At 39.6% G+C, this 24,470-nt stretch overlaps 1 protein-coding gene across 3 annotated transcripts in view; it reads left to right on the top strand.

The window, feature by feature from the left end:
• The window catches only part of PRELID2 (PRELI domain containing 2), a 76,099-nt gene that overhangs the window by 8,664 nt on the left and 42,965 nt on the right, over positions 1-24,470 (top strand). For all 3 annotated transcript variants that reach the window (XM_032158239.2, XM_058439978.1, XM_058439977.1), the window contains exons 2-4: positions 3,879-3,936; positions 6,972-7,045; positions 8,934-9,094. In XM_032158239.2, coding sequence (XP_032014130.1) covers positions 3,879-3,936; positions 6,972-7,045; positions 8,934-9,094 — 293 coding nt within the window. The remainder of the gene's footprint in view (positions 1-3,878; positions 3,937-6,971; positions 7,046-8,933; positions 9,095-24,470) is intronic.

Raw genomic sequence — 24,470 nt, 5'->3', positions numbered from 1 at the left:
CCTCCTTTGTAAATTGGTAGACAGTGACTCCTTTGGATGTCATTGACTGTTTCTGAGAGGGGAAGAAAATGTTATTAAAAAAAGGCATTGGCTTTTGAGCTTTTGGAAAGTTGATATTTTAATAACTCTTTTAAGAGTAGGCTTTCTGAAAGCTTATGGGTTTTTTTCCCTCAGCAAATATGAATGCAAAATGTTGTATCTTCATGAAGCTTCTCCCACAAACATATTGAATATTTTGTAATTAGATGGATTCAGTTTCTTGGCCTCTAACTTTTTATATGTTTGTGTTTGCTTCAATGCATATCCCCCCCCCAATATTATGGAGTTCTTGGCTTATCTTTTAATATGTAAAAAATAAAGCAAGCAGATACAACAGCTTTAGGCGCATCTACATTTTACCCTTGTTAGACTGTTACATACATATGATATATACAGTGGTATTTGCAGTAGTTTCGTGTCTTGGGGAAAGGAAAAGGAGTCAGTTTACACGTTCTGTGAAGGAAGTAAAATTATAAGGAAATACAAAATGAAGTCACATATACCTTTAAGAATCCCTTAAATCATCCATAAAGTAGTATAGCATACATGGCATATGTATGCAGCCTGTGGCGTCGTTCTCATGCACACTGCCGTTTGTGATCAGCTAAGCCAGGATCAAGAAAGGCAAGGGCTTTTGGCAGATATCTGGGTCTTCAGATCACATTGCTTTCATGAGAGTCTCCAGTATGAAATGGGGATTGAAGAATCCCGTGTGAACCTGCTTGTCTGCGGGCTTTACACTATTATATTTATAGCAGAAATACTCCGTGTATTAATAATTGATAGGTTTCCATGCTTTGAGAAGGACTGAATGAGATCATGTGCATGACAGCTTCTCTAGGATAGCACCCTGCATGAACACAGTAGCCGCTCAGTTAAGTCTTTGATGGGTGTGATCCTGATTTAGCTTGATCAATTCTGCAGTCATACTGGATTGTGTTTGAAAAGATGTCCAGAAAAACCTGGCCATCTGCCTCCTGTCTTCCCAGGTAAGTGTTTCTGGTATTGACCTCTGAGAAGCCTTCCCTCTTTCGACTTTTTCTCATGGGAGTTTTGGTAAATTTTCACGAATTAAAACATGAATATTCAAGTTACCACAAGATGGCGTCAGATCATTTCAAGTAACGCCGGGTAGGAGGCGCCTCAGTTCAATAAATCTTTAAAGAGGTTGAAATATGTGCCTTTCATAGTATGGTAGTTAGCTATTGCAAATAAACCCCTACTTTCTTCTACTGTTCTTCTATGGAAACTTGAGGCTCTTGGCTGTTCAATTCCAAAAATTATGTAAGTGTGAAGTATTTGAGTTTATAATGTTTAAGAATTTCTCTGATAGCTTAGTGAAGTAATCAGAACTTGAAAAGTTTGATCATCATGTCTCCCTGGTGACTACATTTTCAACATCTTTTATAGTTTAGTTATCTTCCTACAACTTATGTTGAATTTGTAATATTCAGTCAATATATATTTATGGGTATGTAATGAACAAGCTAGAACTGTAGTAAACAAGAGAAGCACATTTTACTTTAGTGAACAAGTTACAGTTTACACACATATAATCACAATTCAGAGGACCTGTGTGAGTCTCAAATACCTCCCTTGCTTTAGGGGTACTGTGTAAGCGAAAGTCTCCTTTGCTGAGGAGCAGAGTATCTAAACCTGACCCTCTGTCGTGGGCATGTAACTTGGAAGGGCTGAACTTCAAGAAAGCAATCATTGTAGTTCCAAGTATTTTTTTTTTTTTTTTTTGAGACAGAGTCTCACTCTGTCACCCAGGCTGGAGTACGGTGGCATGATCTCGGCTCACTGCAACCTCCGCCTCCCAGGTTCAAGCAATTCTCCTGCCTCAGCCTCCTGAGTAGGTGGGACTACAGGTGTGCACCACCACATCTGGCTAATTTTTGTATTTTTAGTAGAGACAGCGTTTCACTATTTTGGGCAGGCTGGTCTCAAACTCCTAACCTCAAGTGATTCACCCGCCTCAGCCTCCCAAAGTGCTGGAATTACAGGCATGAGCCTCCATGCCCAGCCAAGCATTTTTTTTTTCTAGGGCTAAAATGAATGAACGAATGAATATATAAATAAATAGATTTTTAAAAACCAAGTTTTTCATCAGTTATCAAGATTTCAATTTCCAGGATGGATGTGTGAATGACAGAGTTTACCAACATGGAACATGAAGAGATATTGAGGTTGCCGAAAGCTGAGCCACTGCTCTCTTCATAGATTGGTTTCTGACTGAAGGCAGGCTCATTTTCCAAATTGATCCCTGAGGTCATTGAGGTTTATATTCCAAATTTTTTATTTATCCAGAAAATATTGACCGAGTGCTTTCTATGTGCCAGGCGTTATGCTGGCTGGTGGAGATAATAGGAGTAACTGAAATAGACAGTATTCCTGCCCTCAGAGAGCCTGTGTTCTAATCTACTGTCTTTTTGGGTCATAGATATCTTTAAGAATGTGTTAAAATGATGAACCCCTTTCCCTGAAAAATCCATTAATAAATCAGTATCTCACACACACACACACACACACACACACACACACACACACACGCCTGCTGTGGGTGGAAACCCACACTCAGAGTTTTGTATTTCACTTCCTAGGGTTCGGAAAACGTTAAGCTCAAGTTTGCAAAGTGAGGGGCCTTTCTTCTTTCTCCCCTCAGCCTGCTGCTGCTCTTGCCGTCTGCTTAGCACTTTGTGATGTCATGGATGAGACTTCTTGCTAATTTTCTTGTCAGATTTGATCACATGATACATTGGTAAACCTCAGGGAAGAGAGTCCAAGGGGGCTCAGTAGGCTCGAGTCAGCAGCTACCTTGTCCTGTGGCTTCTAGGAGGTCACTTCTGCTTCCAATGTCTCTCTTTTCACATCTGAGTAGTGGAAAGGATTGTGTTAGGTTAACTCTTAGGTGATTTGGTGGTAGGTTAGGTGGGCAGGCTTTGTAGGCTGGCAGAAAGTATCGGGGGTAAATTATGTTACCCCCAGATACACTATTCATTAGCTGGACAATTTGAGCAAATTATCTAATTTGTCTAAGCCTTATTTTTCATATATGAAGTGGAAAAAATAACACATACCTTATAGAATGGTTTTGTGAATTAACTGAGCTAATGTATCTAAAGTATGTAAATTGCCTAAGACAAAAGCAGTGGCTATTATCAACCTTGTCACAGCCAAATTGCTTTTCAGGGGAATTAAATCAACATGTTAAATATTTATTGAGTATTTACTATGTGCCTAGCAAAGCATACTTCTATGACAATCCTACTCTGGTGCTAACCCAGCCACCAGACGATATTAGACCATAGCGAAGAGGTCCACTCTGTATTAAACAGGCCTGGTTTAATTCCCTGGCTCCACCAGGAGCCAGCTGGGTGACCCTAAGCAATCCAGTCTTCAGTCAGTTTCCGTATCTGAAAGATGGGGATGGTGGTATCACATAAATCAGTTATAACAGAGAGGCTGTTGGATTTAGACAAGATTGTGCAAGGAAAGCATTTAGTACAGTGCCTAGCACAAAGAACACTCTTGATTTATATTAGGCTGGTTCAATATTAATAGTATTATTATTTACTGATTAGCTTAACCTCATCCCCCTCAGGGCTAGGTTGCATCTAAAGAAGGTTTTCCCCAGATTTCACGTAAGTCAAGATGATGATAGCATCTCATTTATCTAGGCCCAAGTTATAAAATTAAGATCCATGATTCAAAACTGGGCTTTGTTTAGAAGTTTCTTGGAAAATATTTACTAGTCCTGCAAACAGCTGTGGTTACTTCTAAGTAATTCACCTTGGTAGAAAATTAATGGTAATTCTTTTTTATATGTTTTTGTTTAGTACCCCAACCCCATGGATAAAAATGTCATCTCTGTAAAAATCATGGAGGAAAAAAGAGGTGAGTTCTCTGTACAGTTTTTTTCAGTAATGATCATTAAATGATAGTGATTTTTGTAAAGATGTGTGTATGTGTGTGTGTGGCCTATTAGGTTTTTTTAAAAAATTGTTCACCTGCAGTTTCTGCCATTATTATTTTTTAAACAGGTATATTTCTGTACTTGAGGTGACTTAGAAAGGTGTGGCAGGTAGAGCACCAGGATTTATGATAGTAAAAGTCCTGCTGATGCTTTCTGTCACTTTCTAACTAATAATTGATGACAACACTGAGCTATATATAATTGTAACTGCTAACGTTTTTGAGCACTTAATATGTGGCAGGTGCTCTCACTTTTATTAATTCATTTAATATTCAGAACAATGTTTGGGATAGGTATTAGACTAGTCATTTAATGAATGGAGAAACTGAGATACAGGGAAGTTAAGTGACTTGCTCAAGGTCACATGGCTGTAGCCTATTATATCATTTTGTAGATGGCAAAATGTATATGATTAAATATGAGATGTGACCATAAAGTGATGGCTTATGGAATCATGACTACTTGGCAGTGTGGTTTAGCATTGACTAAATCAGGAGTTGACAAGCTATGGCTTGTGCTGCCTGTTTTAATAAGTAAAGTTTGATTGGAACATAGTCACATTTGTTTACATGTCATTTATGGCTGCTTCCTCACTACAACAGCAGAGTTGACCAGTTGCCACAGAGACTTTATTACACACAAAACTTAAATTATTTAACATCTGATTATTTGCAGAAAATGTTTACTGATTCCTGGTCTAGAGCATAGGAATCTCTTCTGTTCTGTGTTATCCCCATCTCCAGCAGAAACCATTATCTGTGTCAGTGTTTAAACTTGAGAACTGGGCAATGCAGGAAGCTGTGACAATTCACATAGTCAATGTACAAAGCTTTGGAGACACTGGGGCCTAGGTCCAGAATGCTCTTTACGCTTCTTAGGAATCATGAGATGCTACTGTTCATTGTGTGTGACTCTGAAGCCCTCTCTCTGCTTGGTAAACATAACTGCCTTTTGTTTGTGTATGCATTTTCTGTAGTTCTATAACTATATATATATATTAAAATATTTTCTCATGTACCTGCAGTGTGATAGAAACTTGTTATTTGTCATCAGACAAATTAGATTTCAAATCTTGATTTCATTACTACCTTGGTGACCTAACTTTCTGGAGCCTCAGTTTCTTCATCTGTCAAATGGGAAAATAATCTTGTGTTTAGGTTGTTATGAAGATCAAATGAGAGAACACTGTGCATATTCTAAATTCTAAATGTTAATTATAATTTCTGTCATTGTCAGGGGCATCTTTGCCTTTGGGAGTGACTAATCCATTTCGAGTATGTGTGCAGCAAACACTGAATGAGATGGCCAAAGGGAGGGCCAATGGGCAGAGGGGTTTGCACCCTATCAACAGCTTCTGGGCAGTCAGGGTTTTTGCATCAAGGGTTGGGACTACTATAGCCAGAGCTTTGAGAAAACCTGTAACAGCATGGCTAAGTCACAGTGATTCACAAAGCAGAAGACTGCACTTCAGAGTTTATTCTTTTCTCTGCCTCTGCCTTTCTTTTTCTTAACTAACATTGTTTTTTACATCCCTGGTTTAATTCTGGAAACTTCACCGCAGAACAAAATGGTTGCAGTCCTAGTGTTACAGTAGGTAGCTAGTCAGGTATGAGCAGGACAGAAGAGGGCCTACACACACACACACACACACACACACACACACAAACATGAGGGCTTACACACACACACACACAGAAGAGAGCTTACACACACAGAAGAGGGCTTACACACACATACACACAGAAGAGGGCTTACACACACATACACACACACACAGAAGAGGACTTACACACACACACACACACACACACACACAGAAGTGTTGGATGACCATCAGGTGATGGTCAGGCGGTTGTTAACTGTCTCGCTAAAGTAATAATTGGTCACAGCTGGCACCAGGCAAAGGCACGCTCCTAATAGATAGAAAACACCTGAAACTGATGATCAGCAGCTTCCTGTTAAGAGCTCAGGAGTTGGGATAAGTGATATAAGACCCCGGATGTATGCCAACGCGCGTAAAACCCCAAGTCGAAAGGTCGGACTACACGCTTGCCTTTCAGGTTGCCTGCTTGGCTGTCTTCTAACTGTACTTTCCTTCTTTTCATTCCCATTCTAAAGGAAGCGGAATAGCTTTTTCCTGTTTAGGAAAGTTTATAAAAAGAACAGGAATAGCCATTTCCTATTCTTTTTAAATAAACTTTCACTCCTGCAAAACTTGTCTTGGTCCCTCCTTCTCCCTTATGCCGCTCAGTCGAATTCCTTCTTCTGAGGAGGCCATAATTGAGGTTGCTGCAGAACCGTACAGGTTTGCTGCCGGTAACAATAGGAAGTCTACTCCCTTATGAGAGATAAATGTGGCTAATATAATTAATTATAGGTTTAAATTTTGTAGCCAGAAATCTGTGCTTGAAAGTTTGGTACAAAAGGTAGCAGCATCAGGTTCTCCCCCTTTTTGTTGAAACAGTCTCTTTGGAGTTGAGCAGGAGTCCCGCTGGTCATCGTCATTGGAGCACTGACACGGATAGTCCAGAGCAGCGAATGGTTGTGATTCTTTCATCCTTGACATTGGAGTGTGCATTCTGAGTTACTGTTGTACCCTTATTCCTTCATCCTAGATAAGGAATATCTGATTCAGCCCTGAAAAGCGTCAGGGAAACTGAATTTTGATGTCAGAGAAACTGAATTTTGAGTTAAACATTTTCTGTAGGAATTCTGCAAATAGAAAATTGATACTGACTTTAAAAGATTCATTGCGGGAGGCTGAGGCAGGAGAATCCCTTGAACCCAGGAGGTAGAAGTTGTAGTGAGCTGAGACCATGCCATTGCACTCCAGCCTGGGTGTCTCAAGAAAACAACAAAAAAAAACCTACCCCCCCCCCCCCCCCGCAAGATTTATTGACACTAAGAAAAGAACACATTTCCTTAATTTTTTTGTGTAAAAAATTTTCTTTTTTAGATGAATCAACAGGGGTCATCTACAGAAAGAGGATTGCAATCTGTCAGAACGTGGTTCCAGAAATTTTAAGGAAGGTAAGTTCATTTTAAAATTTAATCACAGTTGTTGTAACATTGAGTAATTTTTAATAGTCATGAAAAGGAACTGCATTTTCTGATGGAAAGGAGCATTAGAAACTTCCTACTCCTTTTACCTCAGAGCCTTCTGAGGAAGAAAGCTCTTTCTTACCCAACCTCACTTTTAGCAGATGCCACTGGAGATACTTTGTCTCTCTGTCTTGTGAAGAACTCTTAATGGACATAGAGATGTTGTGCAGTTACTTTAAAGATACTTTTGGCATTTCACATGAAGTAACTAATCTGTTCATGATTAGAAATGACTTTTAGGTGAGAATGATCAGAAATGGGAAGAATGTAAATATTTAGTCTCATCTTTAATAAGAAAGAGAAAAACTTCAGTTTCTAATTAACTATCAGAGATAACAGTTATTTCCCAGAGTATAATGTTCTCCACACCCTCTGTAAGTCTTTATGTGTGTTTCTCTAAAGTAATATCATTGATGATGAACCTTCATGTTGGCAAATTGTTTTCTCTCTCTGAAGTCCTTAAGCACTCTGGTGATTCTTTGTTGGAAAAAGGTGAGTGGAAATTTTTAATCACATTGCTTGACCCATAGAGGGATTTTCAGTGGGAGTCCTTTTAGAGCTATGAGGAAGTCAGAGGAAAGCATCTGGCTATGCCCTTTAAACAGGTCTCAGAGGGTAGTTTCAACCTGAGGGAGATTCTGTGTGTGATGTTGTGTTAGTCCATTCTCAGGCTACTAATAAAGACATACCTGAGACTGGGTAATTTATAAATAAAAAGAGTTTTAATGGACTCATAGTTCCACATGGCTGGGGAGGCCTCACAATCATGGTGGAAGGTGAAGGAGGAGCCAAGGCACATCTTACATGGCAGCAGGCAAGAGAGCATGTGCAGGGGAACTGCGCTTTATAAAACCATCACATCTGGTGAGACTTACTCACTATCATGAGAACAGCACAGGAAAACCTGCCCCCATGATTCAGTTACCTCCCACTGAGTCTGTGACATGACATGTGGGGATTATGGGAGCTACAATTCAAGATGAGATTTGGGAGGGGACACAGCCAAACCATATCAGATGTGGAACCCAGCTTGGCTCCTGCTGATTAGCTTGCAAATTAAATTGCTGTGCTGTATGTGGAACAAATGGCAGCTTCCAAAACTTCCTTATCATGAATTAAAAGACTGTCACATTCTTCAGTGTAATAAAGCTGATATGACAATGAAAATGAACTTTCTTTTATTTTCCAGATGGTAAAACTTGTTGCAGTGTAGCAGCAAATTATTACTGGCTTTTTCCAGAGTGTGTACCCTGCCTTTGCCCTATATACTCACTCTGAATCTATTATTTAAAAAGACATTCAACTTTGTCTTATATCTCAATTCTTAAATAATTTAAGGACACCTCTGACTTGTACAATTCTGCCTTTGTAGTTTTTCATGTCTTCAGCTAGGAAACCATACATTTCTAGGTATTGGACAGAGTTTAAAATGAAGAAAATATTTTACCTGATATTGTTCTGCATGTGAGCTTGTAAGTGGACTCGATTAGAATCCATCAATTTAAGAAGGCCATAACCAGCCTTAGAGGAGACGCGAAGGAGGCTGATAATTTGCTTAGTGTTTAGCAGTTAGGGAAATTAGGCCAGAGACTGTATAGCCTACATAAATCCTGGGTCATTTGCATGTCCTCACCAGCACTTAGTAAGGTCATAGTATGTTTGATTATCAAAAACGTACAGCCACTGGTGAGCCATCATCCATATATCAGGATTACTTGTCCTTTTGGTTATCCAAGACTGAGAGTAACTCTGGAAGCAGTCATTATGTTGCCTGCTCTTCCTAAATTGAGAAAGCTGTTCTCTTTCTGTTGGACAGGTGAGCATTTTGAAAGTACCTAATATCCAATTAGAAGAGGAGTCATGGCTCAATCCTCGGGAAAGAAACATGGCTATACGGAGTCACTGCCTTACGTGGACACAGTATGCATCCATGAAGGAAGAGTCTGTCTTCCGGGAAAGTATGGAAAACCCAAATTGGTAAGACTCGTGTGTGTGTGTGTGTGTGTGTGTGTTTTGGATGCAGGGATGGACACATGAGTACATACATTAAAAATCTATGGTTCTATACTTATGACCTCTGTTTATAACTCATACGAATTCCACATTATTAATTTTTTAATCATAGTAGTTAATGAATTTTTTTGCAAGGGAGGTCAGGAAATGACAGAGTTCAACTTCTGTCTCACCATCTCCCCCAATCCTGTTGTCTTTTTCACCCTCTTGAGAAGTAGTGAGTGTTATCAGTTTGCTGAATATTCTTCCAGACCTTAAAGAGATAACTTTAGATACTTACATATATACTCATAGAGCCTGTATAGTATGGTTTTATATATATTTTAAAACATATATTGTAAGTTATAAGTTAGTTTGTAAATTGTGCACTTCTCTTTTTTTTACTTAATGGAATGTTTCTGAGCTTAAACCATGTGATATATATATAGATATATAACTAGCTTATTCCTCTATCGCATATAATTCAATCCTGTGACTATATGACATTTTATGTAGCTACTACTTTTTTGATAGACAGATGGTATCTAAGTTCTTTTTTACAAACAATACTACAATATTTGTGAAGCATATCTTCCTTGTATACGATCCTTTATGTTATATATGAGTTGTTTATCTAAAGTAGATTTTTTTTTTTTTTTTTTTGAAATGCAGTCTTGCTCTGTCACCTAGGCTGGAGTGCAGTAGTGTAATCATGGCTCGGTGCAGCCTCAACCTCTTGGGCTAAAGTGATCCTCCCACCTCAGCCTCCTAAGAAGCAGGGACTGCAGGCACGTGCTTCAGAAGATGAAGGTTTCAGGCATGTGTCACCATGCCTTGTTACTTAAAAAATTTGTTTTGTAGATATGGGGTCTCACTATGTTGCCCAGGCTGGTCTCAAACTCCTGGCTCAAGTGATTCTCCTACATCAGCCTCCCAAAGTGCTAGGATTCCAGGCGTGATCCCCCATGCCTGGCCTAGAGTAGAATTTTTTAATATCAGGTTTATTGAGATATTATTTGCATACAATAAAACTTTTCTTAGTGTATAGTTCTTTGAGTTTTGACAAACATATAGTTGTGCCATCACTGCCACAATTAAACTATAGAACATTTTAGATAGATTTAAAACAGTTAATATTACAAGACCAATCAATGGGGAAAGAATATTTCTTTCAACAAATGGTGCTGGGATAACTGGCTATCCACATATGAAAGAGTGAAGTTAGATCCCTACCTCATGTAGAATACAAAATTAACTCAAAACAGATCAAATACCTAAATGAAAGAGTTAAAACTATAACACACTTAGAAATAAACATAGGTATAAATCTTTGTGATCTTGGGTTAGGTAGTAATTTCTTAGATATGATAGCAAAAATTTAAGCAGCAAAATGAAAAATAGATAAAATTGACTTCATCAATTAGAAACTTTTGTGTTTCAAGGGACACTGTCAAGAAGGTGAAAAACAGGCTGGGTGCGGTGGCTCATGCCTGTAATCCTAGCACTTTGGGAGGCCAAGGTAGGCTGATCACTTGAGGCCAGGAGTTCGAGACCACCCTAGTCACATGGCAAAATCCCGTCTCTACTAAAAATACAACAATTAGTTGGGTGTGGTGGCGCACACCTATGGTTTCAGCTACATGGCTGGCTGAGGCACGAGAATAGCTTGAACCCAAGAGATGAAGGTTTCAGTGAGCCGAGATCGCACCACTGCACTCTAGCCTGGGCAACAGAGTGAGAGTGTCTCAAAAAAAAAAAAAAAAAAAAGTCACACAATAACAAGTGTTGGTTGTGGATATGTGGAGAAATTAGAATCCTTACATGTTTCTTATGGGAATATAAAATGGTGCAGCTGCTTTGGAGAACAGTTTTTCAGATCCTCAAAAAGTTAAACGTAGAATTACCATTTGACCCAGCAATTTCACTCCTAGGTACTTCAAGAAAAATGAGAACATATATGTTCACACAAAAACTTGTACAAAACTTTCATAGCAGCATTATAATAGCCAGAATGTAGAAACAAGCCAATGTCCATCAACTGATAAATATGTAGCCCAATGTAATGTATCCACAAAATGGAATATTATTTAGCTACAAAAAGGGAGTGCTGATTTGTGGTTAAACATGGACAAGTTTTGAAAATATGTTAAATGAAAGAAGGCAGTTACAAAAGGCCACATATTGTATGGGTCCATTTATTTGAAAAGTCTAGAATGTGTAAATCCATAGTGACAGAATGTAGGTTATTGGTTGCCATGGGTTAGGGGGAGAGGAGAGTGATGAGTGACTGCCAGTGGGTACGGAGTTTCTTTTTTGGGGTGATGAAAATATCCTGGAATTAGTGTTGATGGTTGCAGAACTCTGCGAATATACTAAACCTCACTGAATTGTGTACCTTAAAAGGGTGAATTTTATGGCAAGTGAATTATATCTCAACACAGAAAACTATATAGCTGATTCTCAGGACATGCATACTTTTATTAGTTTATATAGTGTTTTAGTTTGGGCTGCTATAACAAGAATACCATAGACTTTGTGGCTTACACGGTAAACATTAGTTTCTCACAGGCCTGGAGGCTGGGAAATCCACCATCTAGGCACTGGCCTTTCCAGTGTCTGGTGAAGGCCATGTTTTTGGTTTGAAGATGCTACCTCCTCCTCATTGCCTCACATGGTGGATAGAGTGAGTTCTAGTCTTGGTTTCTTTTTATAAGGACACCAATCCCATCATGCAGTCTCTAACTCATGACCTCATGAAAACCTAATTACCTCCCAAAGACTCAGTCTCTTAGTACCATCCTGTTGTAGGTTAAAGTTTCAACACATGAATTGGGGGTGGCGGGGGAGGGCACTGACATGCAGTCATAACACACAGATTCTGTCACATTGCCTTCCAGTGTGTTAATATGCACATTTTACGCATGAACATGTTCATTCCCATATAACGGTGTCAGCACTTATTCACATGCTTTTTAACTTTTGCTAGTATAATGGGTGAAAAATGATTAATTTTTTGAAATACGTTTAAAAAGCACTAGATGTTAATAGTGATTATTGCTGTGAACTGGATAATTATCTGTGTTTTTTGTTATTGTTCTGTGTGGTTTGAATTTTTTATTATATACTTATCATTTTATGGAAACAGTAAAGCCCTCAAGCCCAAACAACTATAAGCCAAAAATTTAAAGTCCATTCTTAAGCCCAAACACTTGTCCAAATCATTACCGCTCTCCATAACTTTGGTCCTGTAGTGATAATTCTAGGATGCTGCAGCAGCCCGCTGAGTGGGTGTGAAAGCCATGTCTTATTGGCATCAGAGGTGGGCTTGCTCTGAACCACCCACTAGTTTTTCTTTCTTAGTCTCTCTCATGATAAGAGTTTCACATAGGGCATAGATGTTTGGGATTAAGTGTAAAGGCTGTGGCCAGAGAATAGAGCTCCTTTCTTTGTATGTAGAAATAGCAAAAGGATGGAATTGGCTGATTTTGTGCAAAAAAATCATTTCATCTACTTCGTTTTAGCCTTAATTTTTGCACATACTTGAGCTATTAGCTAGTCTTAAAAGGTGAACTAAACCTTCATCTGTGATATGTAAAATGACAATTAGCTCTGAAAATCCAGGGAGGACATCCTTTAGGAACAATTTTCCTTTGTGTGTTTTTCAAAAATTATTTTAAAATAGTCATTCTGATTCTAGAAACAATAATGCATGTGTCTTGTAAAAATATTAACCAATTCTGAGAAAAAAAGGAAAATTAATCATACCTGAAGATATTGTCTGTTTACATGATTTTCTTGATCTATTACTAATTGAAACTTAGATTATTTGTTTTTGCTCTTACAGTGTCGTGATGAAAATCTCTGATTACATATTTTCCCACTTATTCAGTTATCATTTAAGGTAAATTGAGCAAAGTGAGATTTCTTGGTCAAAGATTGTATGCATTTTATATTTTGGTACATATGACCAGACTTCTGTATAAGAGGGTTTGACCAGCTACCTGTTTTTCTTTTTTTTTCTTTCTTTGGTTTGTTATGTTCCAGTCCTCTCCAAAACACTACCTTTTTCTATCATTGACACAGCAGGCTAACACTTATTGATTCCTACTATGTCAAGGTCAAAGCTATATCCTTCACGTGCATTCTTTGGAGGCTTAGGTTAAATAACTTGCCTAAGGTGATACAGTCAGTAGATTGCTAAGCCAAGATACGAATGCAGATATCGTAGACTCCACCTTGAGCACAGTGGTGAGGCAGGAATACAAACATTTACAAAGGATGGGGTTATCTTGTTCTGTAGAGTGCTTTGGATCCCAGGTACGAAGAATGGGTTTTGTCCCTTCAGCAACAAGCAGCCACACAGAGGTTTCTGAGTAGGAGCTGATATGCTGAAAGCTGGGATCCACATTCTAGAGAACTTAGTTTCCTTAGCTCTTGACATGGATTTAGAAAGGCATTTAGGCAGACATTCTAAATAAATGGGTAACGGGATAGAGTGGGGGCATCCAAGAAAGATTCATTATTACTTTAATTTCTTCCCTTTGCTAAGGAAATATGAGAGTAATGGCTAGCCACTGCACCCAGAATAGGGACAAGTTTTTTTTTACAGGGAATAAAAAAGCTGTCAGGGCTACTAAGTGTAAAATTAGACTTTCAAGCTGTGTGTTGGTTAGCAGGTGTGGGTGTGTGACTAGAAACCAGATGTCACTCTGTCCCTGTGCATGGCCTGTTGGCTCAATTCAGAGATGGGCTCAAAATAAGTTTCCTTTAGAAACTAAGCCTTTCTCTATGTCCTCTTTACATAGTTCTGATTTTGGCTTCCCACTGACATCTCTACAGTTGTGGCATCTTCTTGGGCGACAGAACTACATTGGGCTTTCCCCCATCTGTACTGTCACACAACTGGATAGCTCTAATGTGCTTTCTTCCTTCGCTAATTTTATCCGACATTGTCTTCCTGTAGTTTTTATGGAATGGAATTTCTATTCTCTCCATAATAGGTACGGGAAGATAGGGTGATGTCCTGTTTCTCACTCATTTGACTCTCCCAGAACCCAGGTTGGCACTCCATGCCTCAGAGAAGCTCTCCTGTACTTACTTTATCCCTCCTCCTTTATCAGTTAGGCCGCCTTGTGCTGCAAGTAGCAGAAACCCTGACTCAGACAATACCAGCCATCCCTTACATGTGTTTACTATGTGCAGGCTCTGCTCTAAGTGCTCGATATATGTATGTGTATGTGTGTGTGTATATGTGTGTCTATATTTAATCCTCCTAATAACCATGTGGGGTTGGAACTATTATCTTTGTTTTACAAACTGAGGCTAGAGATGTCAAGTGACTTGTATGAAATAAGATGGCCAGTAAGTGGCAGCATCAGATTCAAACATGGGCTGTTTGGCTTTAGAATCTGAGCGGTTGGCAGTGACACTGCCCTTCCTCTCACTGAGGAACTGCATTATCTCATAGCCAAGCGGGCAGTTTTTCCATAGCTCTTATTCTTTTGGCTCTACCTTTCTCTGTATGTCCACTTTTTTTTTTTCAAGTTTGGATTCCTCATGACTGTCAACATCATCTAGGAGCAGCATATGAATTTGTCCACATTTAATGAGAGAAAGAGCTATGTAGAGGAGGGAACCTGTCTCCTATGTAGAGGAGGGAACCTTTTGAGGAAAAAAGCCCTTCACCTGATGCTGATTGAGTCAACTTAGAACACCTGCTCCCCCAGACCAATCAGAGTGTTCAGAGGAATGACATAGGTGTATTGGCAGATCCAGTCAAGATCTGCTCTTGGAGCTGGGGATGAGGTCATCTCCCTCTGAAGCACATGGGCTGCATGGGGGTTGGTAGGCACCTGAACAGAAATAATTGGGGCATAGTAGAAGGGGACTCTGCACACCTTTTCTCCTCTTCATGTTTTCTTGGCACCATGCTGCCCATTGTCTTTATTTTGCTTTGGAAGTAATGGAAACTCACTACTGCAGATGATTACGGGGATATTTCTGTACCAGTGATCAGGCCTCCTAAGGGATAGGAACCAGGAATTGGAAAGCCAGCAAGACCTAAGGCAGCCTCATAGTCTCTTATTTTTCTGTGTCTGGCTATTTTGTCTAGTAATTTACAGATCTGCTTTATTTACACAGCCAACCTGACTCCCTCCAGGCCTGTACAGGGTCTCTCCTCTCATGTCCTATGCCACAGTAACTGAGTAGGCATCTGCGTTTAGAATCCTACCTCTGCGCCAGGTGTGGCTCAATACCTATGATCCCCACACTTTGGGAGGCCAAAGTGGGAGTATCTTGTGGCCAGGAGTTCGAGACCAGCCTGGTGACATACCAAGACTTTGTCTCTACAAATAATAAAATAATTAGCCGAGCATGGTGCCACATGCCGTGGTCCCAGCTACTCAGGAGGCTGAGGTGGGAGGATCGCTTGAGCCTGGGTGGTCAAGGCTACAGTGAGCTATGATCCTGCCATTGAATTCCAACCTGGGCAACAGAGCAAGACCCCTGATATGGTTTCGCTGTGTCCCCAACCAAATCTCCTCTGGAGTTGTAGCTCACACAATTCCCATATGTCGTGGGAAGGACCCAGTGGGAGGTAATTAAATCATGGGGGCAGGTCTTTCCCGTTCTGTTCTTGTGATAGTGAGTAAGTCTCACGAGATCTGATGGTTTTATAAAGGGGGGTTACCCTGCACAAGTTTTTTTTTTTTTTTTTTTTTTTTTTTGCTTGCTGCCATGTAAGACGTGCCTTTTGCCTTCCACCATGATTGTGAGGCCTCCTCAGCCGTGTGGAACTGTGAGTCCATTAAACCTCTTTCCTTTATAAATTACCCAATCTCAGGTATGTCTTTATCAGCAGCATGAAAATGGACTAATATAACCTCTGTCTCAAAGAAGCAAAAGAATTCTGCCTCTGAAACTGTAACTATGTGCCCTTGTACAATTTGTGTCACTTCTCCACTCCTTGGTTTCTTCATCTATATGATGGGAATGATAACCCTTTCCCAGAGGGTGGTTGTATGGATTAAATGAAGTCGTACATAGAGAGAGCTTAAAATAGTGCCAGCCCATAGTGGTCAGCAGATATTAGTGTTTTGTATTATTACTTTTACAGTTGTTATTTTCATAATAAAAATTCTGATACCTTTGATTCTAATTCTCAGAATGTATTTAATACAGAAACAGCGTTTGTAATGATTTACTGTTACACTGCACAAATATGTTCATTGTGGAGTTTTGCATTCCCTCAGTACACATCTTTGGGGCTATGAGTGCCTCAATTTGAGAAGCACGGGACTGGGAAACTTGTATTTTAGTTCCAGAGTGAAATTGAAGCTCTGGAGAGAATAGTATTCAGGGTCAATGCAAGCAATTGGCATGGACTGAATCTGCTCACATTTCTGGTTTTCTTCTAGGTTCATGCAGTGATCTTGGCAGTTGTAGATTCAGGGGCATCACATAGGTCCTCTGATGCACTGCTCGAATGTGTAGAATGAGAGATGCCATGCTCGTGCTCTGTTTTGCCTTAAGACACTTGGGCCAAGTCAGAAAAAGGAAAAGTGAATCTTAATCTGAAAAGAGGAAAAAATTAAAGTCAGCTTTTGTGGGAATATGCTTTATTATGTAGAGCAGGACACAGGCATTTACTTTGGAAAATGGAGAATGAAGTGTATTGTTTTAGACTTTTCAGAAGGAAGAAAAAAGTCATGGTTTTTACCCTCCAAAACCTTATGTTCTGAGATAGGTTTGTTAATTTATCATTTTGTGCTTGTGTCTGTTCTTTAAAATATATTTATTTGTTTCTGGTTCTTATTTATTACCCTTTTCCTCTTAATAGGTATTTGTTATACCATGTGGGAATATAATTGACATGCATTTGATTTGGTTTTAGTAATTGACATTTGCTTTATCTGAGTACTGCAATGTAATTCTGGAAGATAATCATCTAGTAAAAGTATTTTCTTCAGCTTTACTCTTTCAGCATATGTGTTTTTATGCTAAGTAAAAACTTTCTGGTATCTTCAAGTTACTACCATCAATGGAGACCTATTCTATTCACAATGTTGTCGAACTGGGTTTTTCCTGCATTTGAGTAACAAGATTATTCTTCTACACTCAGCACAGCATTTCAATGGCCATGTCTTCAGCTTTCTACATCTAAAAGCTTCTGCTTATCCTCTGATGCTTATTTTTGACATTAAAAACGCTCAGCCAGGCTGGGCACGGTTGCTCACGCCTGTAATCTCAGCACTTTGGGAGGCCGGGAAAGGTGGAAAAGCAAAAACTCTCCCAGGGCCCTGCATAGGCCCATGGCCAGGTTGGAGGCTGGCTCTTTGTCTCCAGGTGCTTATAGCCTCATTGAATGAAAACCATTTTAGGACCCCATTTGGCCCACCCTCTCCTGGGCAGAGTGGTTGGGCATAGTTGGGTCATGGCAGTGTGTCAAGACTTGATGAAGGGGCTGGGCACGGTGGCTCATGCCTGTAATCCCAGCACTTTGGGAGGCTAAGGCAGGCGGATTGCTTGAGCCCAGGAGTTCCAGACCAGCCTGGGCAACATGGAGAAACCCTGTCTCTACTAAAAATACAAAAATTAGCTGGGTATGGTGGCGTGTGCCTGTGGTCCTAACTACCTGGGGTGGCTGACTGAGGTTGAGGAATTGCTTGAGCCTGGGAGGCGGAGATTGTAGTGAACCCAGATTGTGCCACTGCATACTCCAGCCTGGGTGGCAGAGTAAGACCATGTCGCAAAAAAGAAAAAAAAAAAAGCTCAGCCTAGCAAAGTGTGTGTTAATAATTTGAATATATCCCTCGTGGAATATAGTAAAAAACAAGTAAAAATCAAACTTAAACACAGATTACATTAATGAGATGAGAAACTGTTCCTTTTTTTTTCTTTTCTTTTTTTTTTTAGACAGGGTCTTCCTCTGTTGCCCAGGCTGGAGTGCAGTAACACAATCACAGCTCACCGCAGCCTTGAACTTAGGGGCTCAAGCAATTCTGCCACCTCAGCCTCTGAGTAGCTGAGATATAGGTGTGTGCTATCATGCCTGGCTAATTTTTTTTTTTTCTTTTTTGTAGAGACAGGGTATCACTGTGTTGTCCAGCTGGTCTTGAACTCCTGGCCTCAAGTGACCCTCTCGCCTTGACCTCTCAAAGTGCTGGGATTCCCGGCATGAGTCTCTGCGCCTGACTGCTGCTATTGTTGGGTCAAAACATTTTCATTACTACTGAAATTACTCATGAATATTCTTCACTCTCTAATAGATATGCATATAACTTTTTAAATGTTTTATTTTTGAATTTCTGGATTAAAACGCCCTAAGTCTCAAATGTTCATCTGAAAAATCACAAATAGTATAATTTGCACGTGCTGAGGGCTAATTGGGCATATTTTTTGGTGTGTCCGTTTTTTCACCCTGCTCTAGAGTCTTTTTGTTTTTTTTTCCATGAGTGAATTCGGTAGTCTGGTGACTTCTGTGTGTTTTTAAGATTGGCACTGGCATTTTTGATTGACCTCCAGACCTGCTTTTACTGAAGTATTAAAACACTCTGGCTCTGCTGACTTAGGAATTATTTCTAAGCCCAGTCCTGGAGCTAAAGGGCTTGAGGGTATAGTTAACTAATAGCCTGAATAAATACTACCATATTCGTCCCAAAACATGACTCCCTCTGCTCATATTGACCTTGATTTCCAGTGCGCCAGTGGATAATCAAACAATTAGCAGAAAGCACCGCCAATTATGAAAAGCCAAGCATTGAGGCCTTTTCTATACCAATATAATCATCTGGGCTGGAGTTTTATTTTTGGCTTAATAAGACTGCCCTCCAAAAGATACTCATTTGCCATTTGATGTTTGTGTTCGTATAATCCGAGTCTCCTCTGTTTTTGTATCCTGTACTAATTGTTTTGTGGTGGCTGTGCACTGAGGTCACGGTTTGCCACTGTATCCCCTGTATTTAGCACAGTGCTTGGCTCACAGAAGATGCTTCATCACCATCTGTCTAATGAATGATGAATGAAAACCTGCTAAAGGGGATGCACATAGCACTTGTGGGCTGAAATGGGAATGGCGGGGGACGGGGATTGTGGGTGGGAAAGGAAAAGAGAAGGAATTTGCTGCAGGGTAAGTGCAAACTGGGGAAGCCCAGTAGAATTTGGTAGGAAATGCCATGTAGAGAGAATTTCTACATTGAGCCCGTAATATGCGAGCTTCTCCTCTTGTTTCTGCTTGGTCATTTTATGTGCTCTTTGACTGTGGGAAAAGGGATAAAGCTGGCCTGAGCTCCCTCACAGAGTGATGTGAAGACTTAATAAGATAAAAAATAGACATGCTCTGCACATTTATAAAGCACCAAATAAATGTAAGTTGTTGGAACTGATGAGATTAAATGTTGTTTTCAAAGTGTGGTTACTGTTTAAAGTTACTGATTTTGAAAAGTAGAGTAAGCTGTTTTATTGAAAAGGGAAATGATAATTGAGCTAGAAACAATGATGTTTAGCCAAGAGAGCATTTGATGACATAAGTAGGAGCTTTTGAGATACAGTCCGACACTGCCTACAACATTTCAGTCTATGGCAGACTGCATATATTTAGGTGGTACCATAAGATTATATTGGAGCTGAAAAAGTCCTGTTGGCTAGTAACATCATAGTCATCTTAATATCATAGCGTGATGCATTACTCATGTGTTTGTGGTGATGGCAGTATAAACAAACCTACTGTGCTGCCAGTTGTGTAAAAGTGTAGTGTATGTAATACATAATACTTGATAATGGTGTATTAGTACATAATACTTGATAATGGTGTATTAGTCCATTTTCATACTGTTATAAGGGAATAACTGAGACAGGGTGATTTATACAGGAAAGAGGTTTAGTTGACTCACAGTTCCACATGGCTGGGGAGGCCTCAGGAAATTTACAATTATGGTGGAAGGTGAAGAAGAAGCAAGCACCTTCTTCACAAGGTGGCAGGAGAGAGATAGAGTGCAGGGGAAACTGCCACTTTTAAAACCATCAGATCTCGTGAGAACTCTCTCACTGTCAGCATGGGGGAAACCGCCCCCATGATCCAATCACCTCCCACCAGGTCCCTCCCTTGATACATGGGAATTACAATTTGAGATGAGATTTGGTGGGGACACAGAGCCAAACCATATAAATGGTAATAAATGACTGTGTTACTGGTTTATGTAATTACAATACCATTTATTGTTGTTTTAAAGTGTACTCCTAACTTATAAAATATTTAAAAAAGTTAACTGTAAAACAGCCTTAGGCAGGTACTTCAAGTGGTATTCTAGAAAGCATTGTTATCATAGGAGATGACAGCTTCATGTGTGTTACTGCCCGTAAAAACTTTCCAGTGGGATAAGATGTGGAGGTGGAAGACAGTGATACTGATGATCATGACCCTGTGTAGTCCTAGGCTAATGTGTGTGTTTTTGTGTTAGTTTTTAACAAAAATATTCAAAAAGTAAAAAGTTAAAAATTGATAAAAGTTAATAAGAATATAAAAGAAAATATTTTTGTACAGTTATGCAGTGTGTGTTTTAATCTAAGTGTGATTGCAAAAGAGTGAAAAAGTTAAAAATGAAAACGTTTATAAAGTAAAAATGTTACAGTAAGCTAAGGTTAATTTATTATTGAAAAAAGAATTTTAAAAATAAATTTAGCATAGCCTAGGTGTACAGTATTTATAAAGTCTATAGCAGTGTACGGTAATATCCTAGACCTTTGCATTGACTCACCACTCACTCACTGACTTATGCAGAGTGACCTCAGTACTGCAGGCTCCATCATTCATGGTAAGTGTGTATCATTTTCTATAAACGCTATATACATGGTATGTGTCTTTTATACTGTACTTTTACTGTTCCTTTTCTATGTCTAGATATGTTTAGATACACAAATACCACTGTGTTGCAGTAGGGTACAGTATGCGGTATAGTAACATGCTGTGCAGGTTTGTAACCTAGGAACAATAGGCTATACCATCTAGCCTATGTGTATAGTAAGCTATACCATCTAGGTTTATGCAAGTACACTCTATGATGTTTGCACAACGATGAAGTTGCCTAATAAGGCATTTCTCAGAACATATCTTCATTGTTACGTGATACATAATTGTATCTTAGTGGACGCCTGTTGACATTTTTTTTCATCCTCCTTTTCGTTTGAGTTGTTTTGAGTTGTATATTGGCCCAAGATTCAGGGGCGGAGTTAAAAATGTAGATTCACCTTGGTAATTCTAGTTTTGTATCCCTGGGCTGGCTCGTGAAAATCGACATTTTTAAAGTTCTCCTGATGAATCTGTTGAGTAGCTAGATTTGGAATCCCTGATAAATAGTAAGTATCCCATGGTCCCATTGGTAAGCAAACATACAGCTGGCAGCCCTTTTGGAACTTCATTTTTTGCAAAACTCTTGTTAATCTTATAAAGCATGATCAGTTAATATTTTTGCTATCTAGCAAACACTAAACACTTTTCAGTGGAAACACCTGCTGAAAAGTCAAAATTCATATGAGGGCTCTACTGAATTTATGCAAGAAGAATGATCAATGGAAATAAGGGATGAGGAGGGGAGACTTCAGTAAGTATTATTAGTGTCAACACCATATTGCATTTTCTGCTCTTAGGAAACACAGATGCCAGTTAAATTTTTTTCTTTTGTTTGGTTACCTTTTGTAGCTATAGGAAATAAAAAATTGTGTTATTAAAAATTATGATACTTTATTAACCAGGCATCGAGATAATGCAGAATAACCTAAAGATCTCGAGACAATAGAGAGGAACCTGGTGACAATCTAGACTTAGGGTCTACCTCCTCCATTGGGCAGACAATCAGCACCAGCTGTGAGTGGGATTCATGCACTGTTGGGCCTGATATCCCAAGACAAGCCTCCACCTAAGCTAGTTTACAAACCATTGAGTAATTTGAAGCTTCGCCATCAACTCAGGATGCCCATAAGCTTTCACTAAATAGACACTTTTCTAGGTAATAGGGTTGTGGGAAGGGACATGGGATCTGAAGTTAACTGTGTTAATAGTGGCCCTGTCACTTATTTTTGTATGACCATCAGTAAGTTTGCCTCTTGGAACCTCAGTTTTTTTAATCTGTAAACTCGGATTAATATTATATACCTTATAAGACTGTTGTGAGAATTAACTGAAAGGCATGTATATAAAAACTTAATACAATGCTTTACCACAATAGGCTATGACAATATGTTAACTGTTATTATTAATAATCAGTTCTTTTCTTTTTTGAGACAGAGTCTAGCTCTGCTGCCCAGACTGGAGTGCAATGGCATGATCTCGGCTCACTGCAACCTCTGCCTCCTGGCTTCAAGCAATTCTCCTGCCTCAGCCTCCCAAGTAGCTGGGTTTACAGGTGTGTCCCACCACACCCAGCTAACTTTTTATATTTTTGGTAGAGATGGGGTTTCATCATGTTGGCCAGGCTGGTCTCAAACTCCTGACCTCATGATCTGCCTGCCTCAGCCTCCCAAAGTGCTGGGATTTCAGACGTGAGGCATATTAATAATCAATTCTTAAATACCATGTTTTAAGAGACAGAGCCAGACTGTCCTGAAATGTATACTTGCACTAACCTGCTGAGCCTCTGAGATTCTATCATTTAATTTATTTCTTAGTGTTATGGCATACCCTGTTGATACTCATTGTTAATAATTTAGGTAACAACCTGTTGGTTTCTGGGATGGGTTAGAAGAACAGCTCAGAGGGAAAACGCTTAGGAGAGGAGATCAGAGAAGGATGGTAGAATGTTTGGTTTCACAGTGCAGAGTGTGGGGTAGCACACAGGAGTCTGGGAAGTTGGGAGGCTTCTGCTCCAAGAGCTTTGAATGTCAGAACTGGGGTGGGAAGGGGTTCATTCCCTTCAGTGCCAAGTGGTTTATGGTGATTGAGTTCCATCTAGAAGTTAAGGAATTACAGAGTCTTGGAGTTGGCTTGGGCTGGATTTTCACAGTGGTTATTTGACTTCTCAGCCACTGTGTGCTTTTTTTTTTTTTTTTTACTTTAAATTGGTATAATAATGGTAGTTGTAGAACAGCATAATTATTACTAATGTTAGTACTGTTTACTCACATTTGTTGACTGCTTACACTTAGTACTTTGAGTGCTTTCCACATATTGCCTTATTCAACCTTGAGAGAACTCATGAAATAGGTATTATTAACCCCATTTTACAGAGAACAGCAAACTTCACAGAGCTTCAGGAACTTACTATGTAGGTGGGTAGGCAAGCTAAAACAAGATGTGAATGTAAATGGTCTAATTCCAGGAGCCCACCTTCATTCCCTGTCTTAAAGACATATATATATATAGTGTGTGTGTGTGTGTGTGTGTGTGTGTGATTTTACACATATAAATACACATGTTCATGTTAAGGCTGAAACTGCATAGCATGTATTGAGAGCTCTGCAAATTGCATTGGTTTTCTGTGGAGGCAGTTATGTAAATGGGTTCAGACAGACAGCATGGGAGAGACTATATAGTCTGCCATCGTGGAGCAGCAGTGAGTCAGGAAGTCTCTGTGGCAGCAGCAGAGCCAGGGAGTTGGTCAGGAGTGAGTGGGCAGTCTGACTTGAAGACCCCATGTTTCCTTTGGGAACCCTATTTCTGTGTGCTTACAGGAGAATGCTAAAAACATGATTAGAACTGAGGTCATCACAACAAGAGTGTCTGTGGAACCTTTTTTTCCCCCTCAAAGACACTTTAATTAGATTCCCATCATGAAAACAATTAGGCAAGATTTGCCACACCTAACCAGTCAATAATTCAAGGACAGGATCTCATTAAGAGCTTTTGCTTTCCCGGAAACTGCCGTTTTGTGGATTCAGCACTGCTGGCTGCGTGCTCTGGGGATTAATTCCTGATCCGTATTTCCCCTGAACTTTTTTATTTTCTCAAATCCAGAAGAAAACAAATTTTTAAATGACTGTATAAGCTGCCCTTCATTTTCACAACGGTGTTCTGGGATTTGAGTTGTGCTTTCTCTGTCACAGTTCCATTGGGTTTTGTTTTGAATTACACCTACTAAGTGGACAAAGCAAGAGATGGGACTCAGATACAGGCACTGCTTGAGTGGGTGAGCCTCACTCTCAGATTTTGTAGGTGGCTTATCCCACAGTCAGGTGAAGGTTGTCTTCTGTTGACCTCAGCCGGTGGAACTCCTGTGATATCTGGTTCATTTTCCCTGACACAAGTATTGAGATGAATTATACATTTCTTGCCTCCTTTTGGTTCTTCACTTTCTCTTCCCTACACTCCCTCCATCTCTTCATTCTTTCCTTCCTAAATGCATTATTGATTTCGTACCATGTGCTAGTC

This window comes from Hylobates moloch, unplaced genomic scaffold, assembly GCF_009828535.3.
Source record: "Hylobates moloch isolate HMO894 unplaced genomic scaffold, HMol_V3 SCAFFOLD_6, whole genome shotgun sequence".
Taxonomy (NCBI): Eukaryota; Metazoa; Chordata; class Mammalia; order Primates; family Hylobatidae; genus Hylobates; species Hylobates moloch.
This window is presented reverse-complemented; position numbering and strand designations above follow the sequence as displayed.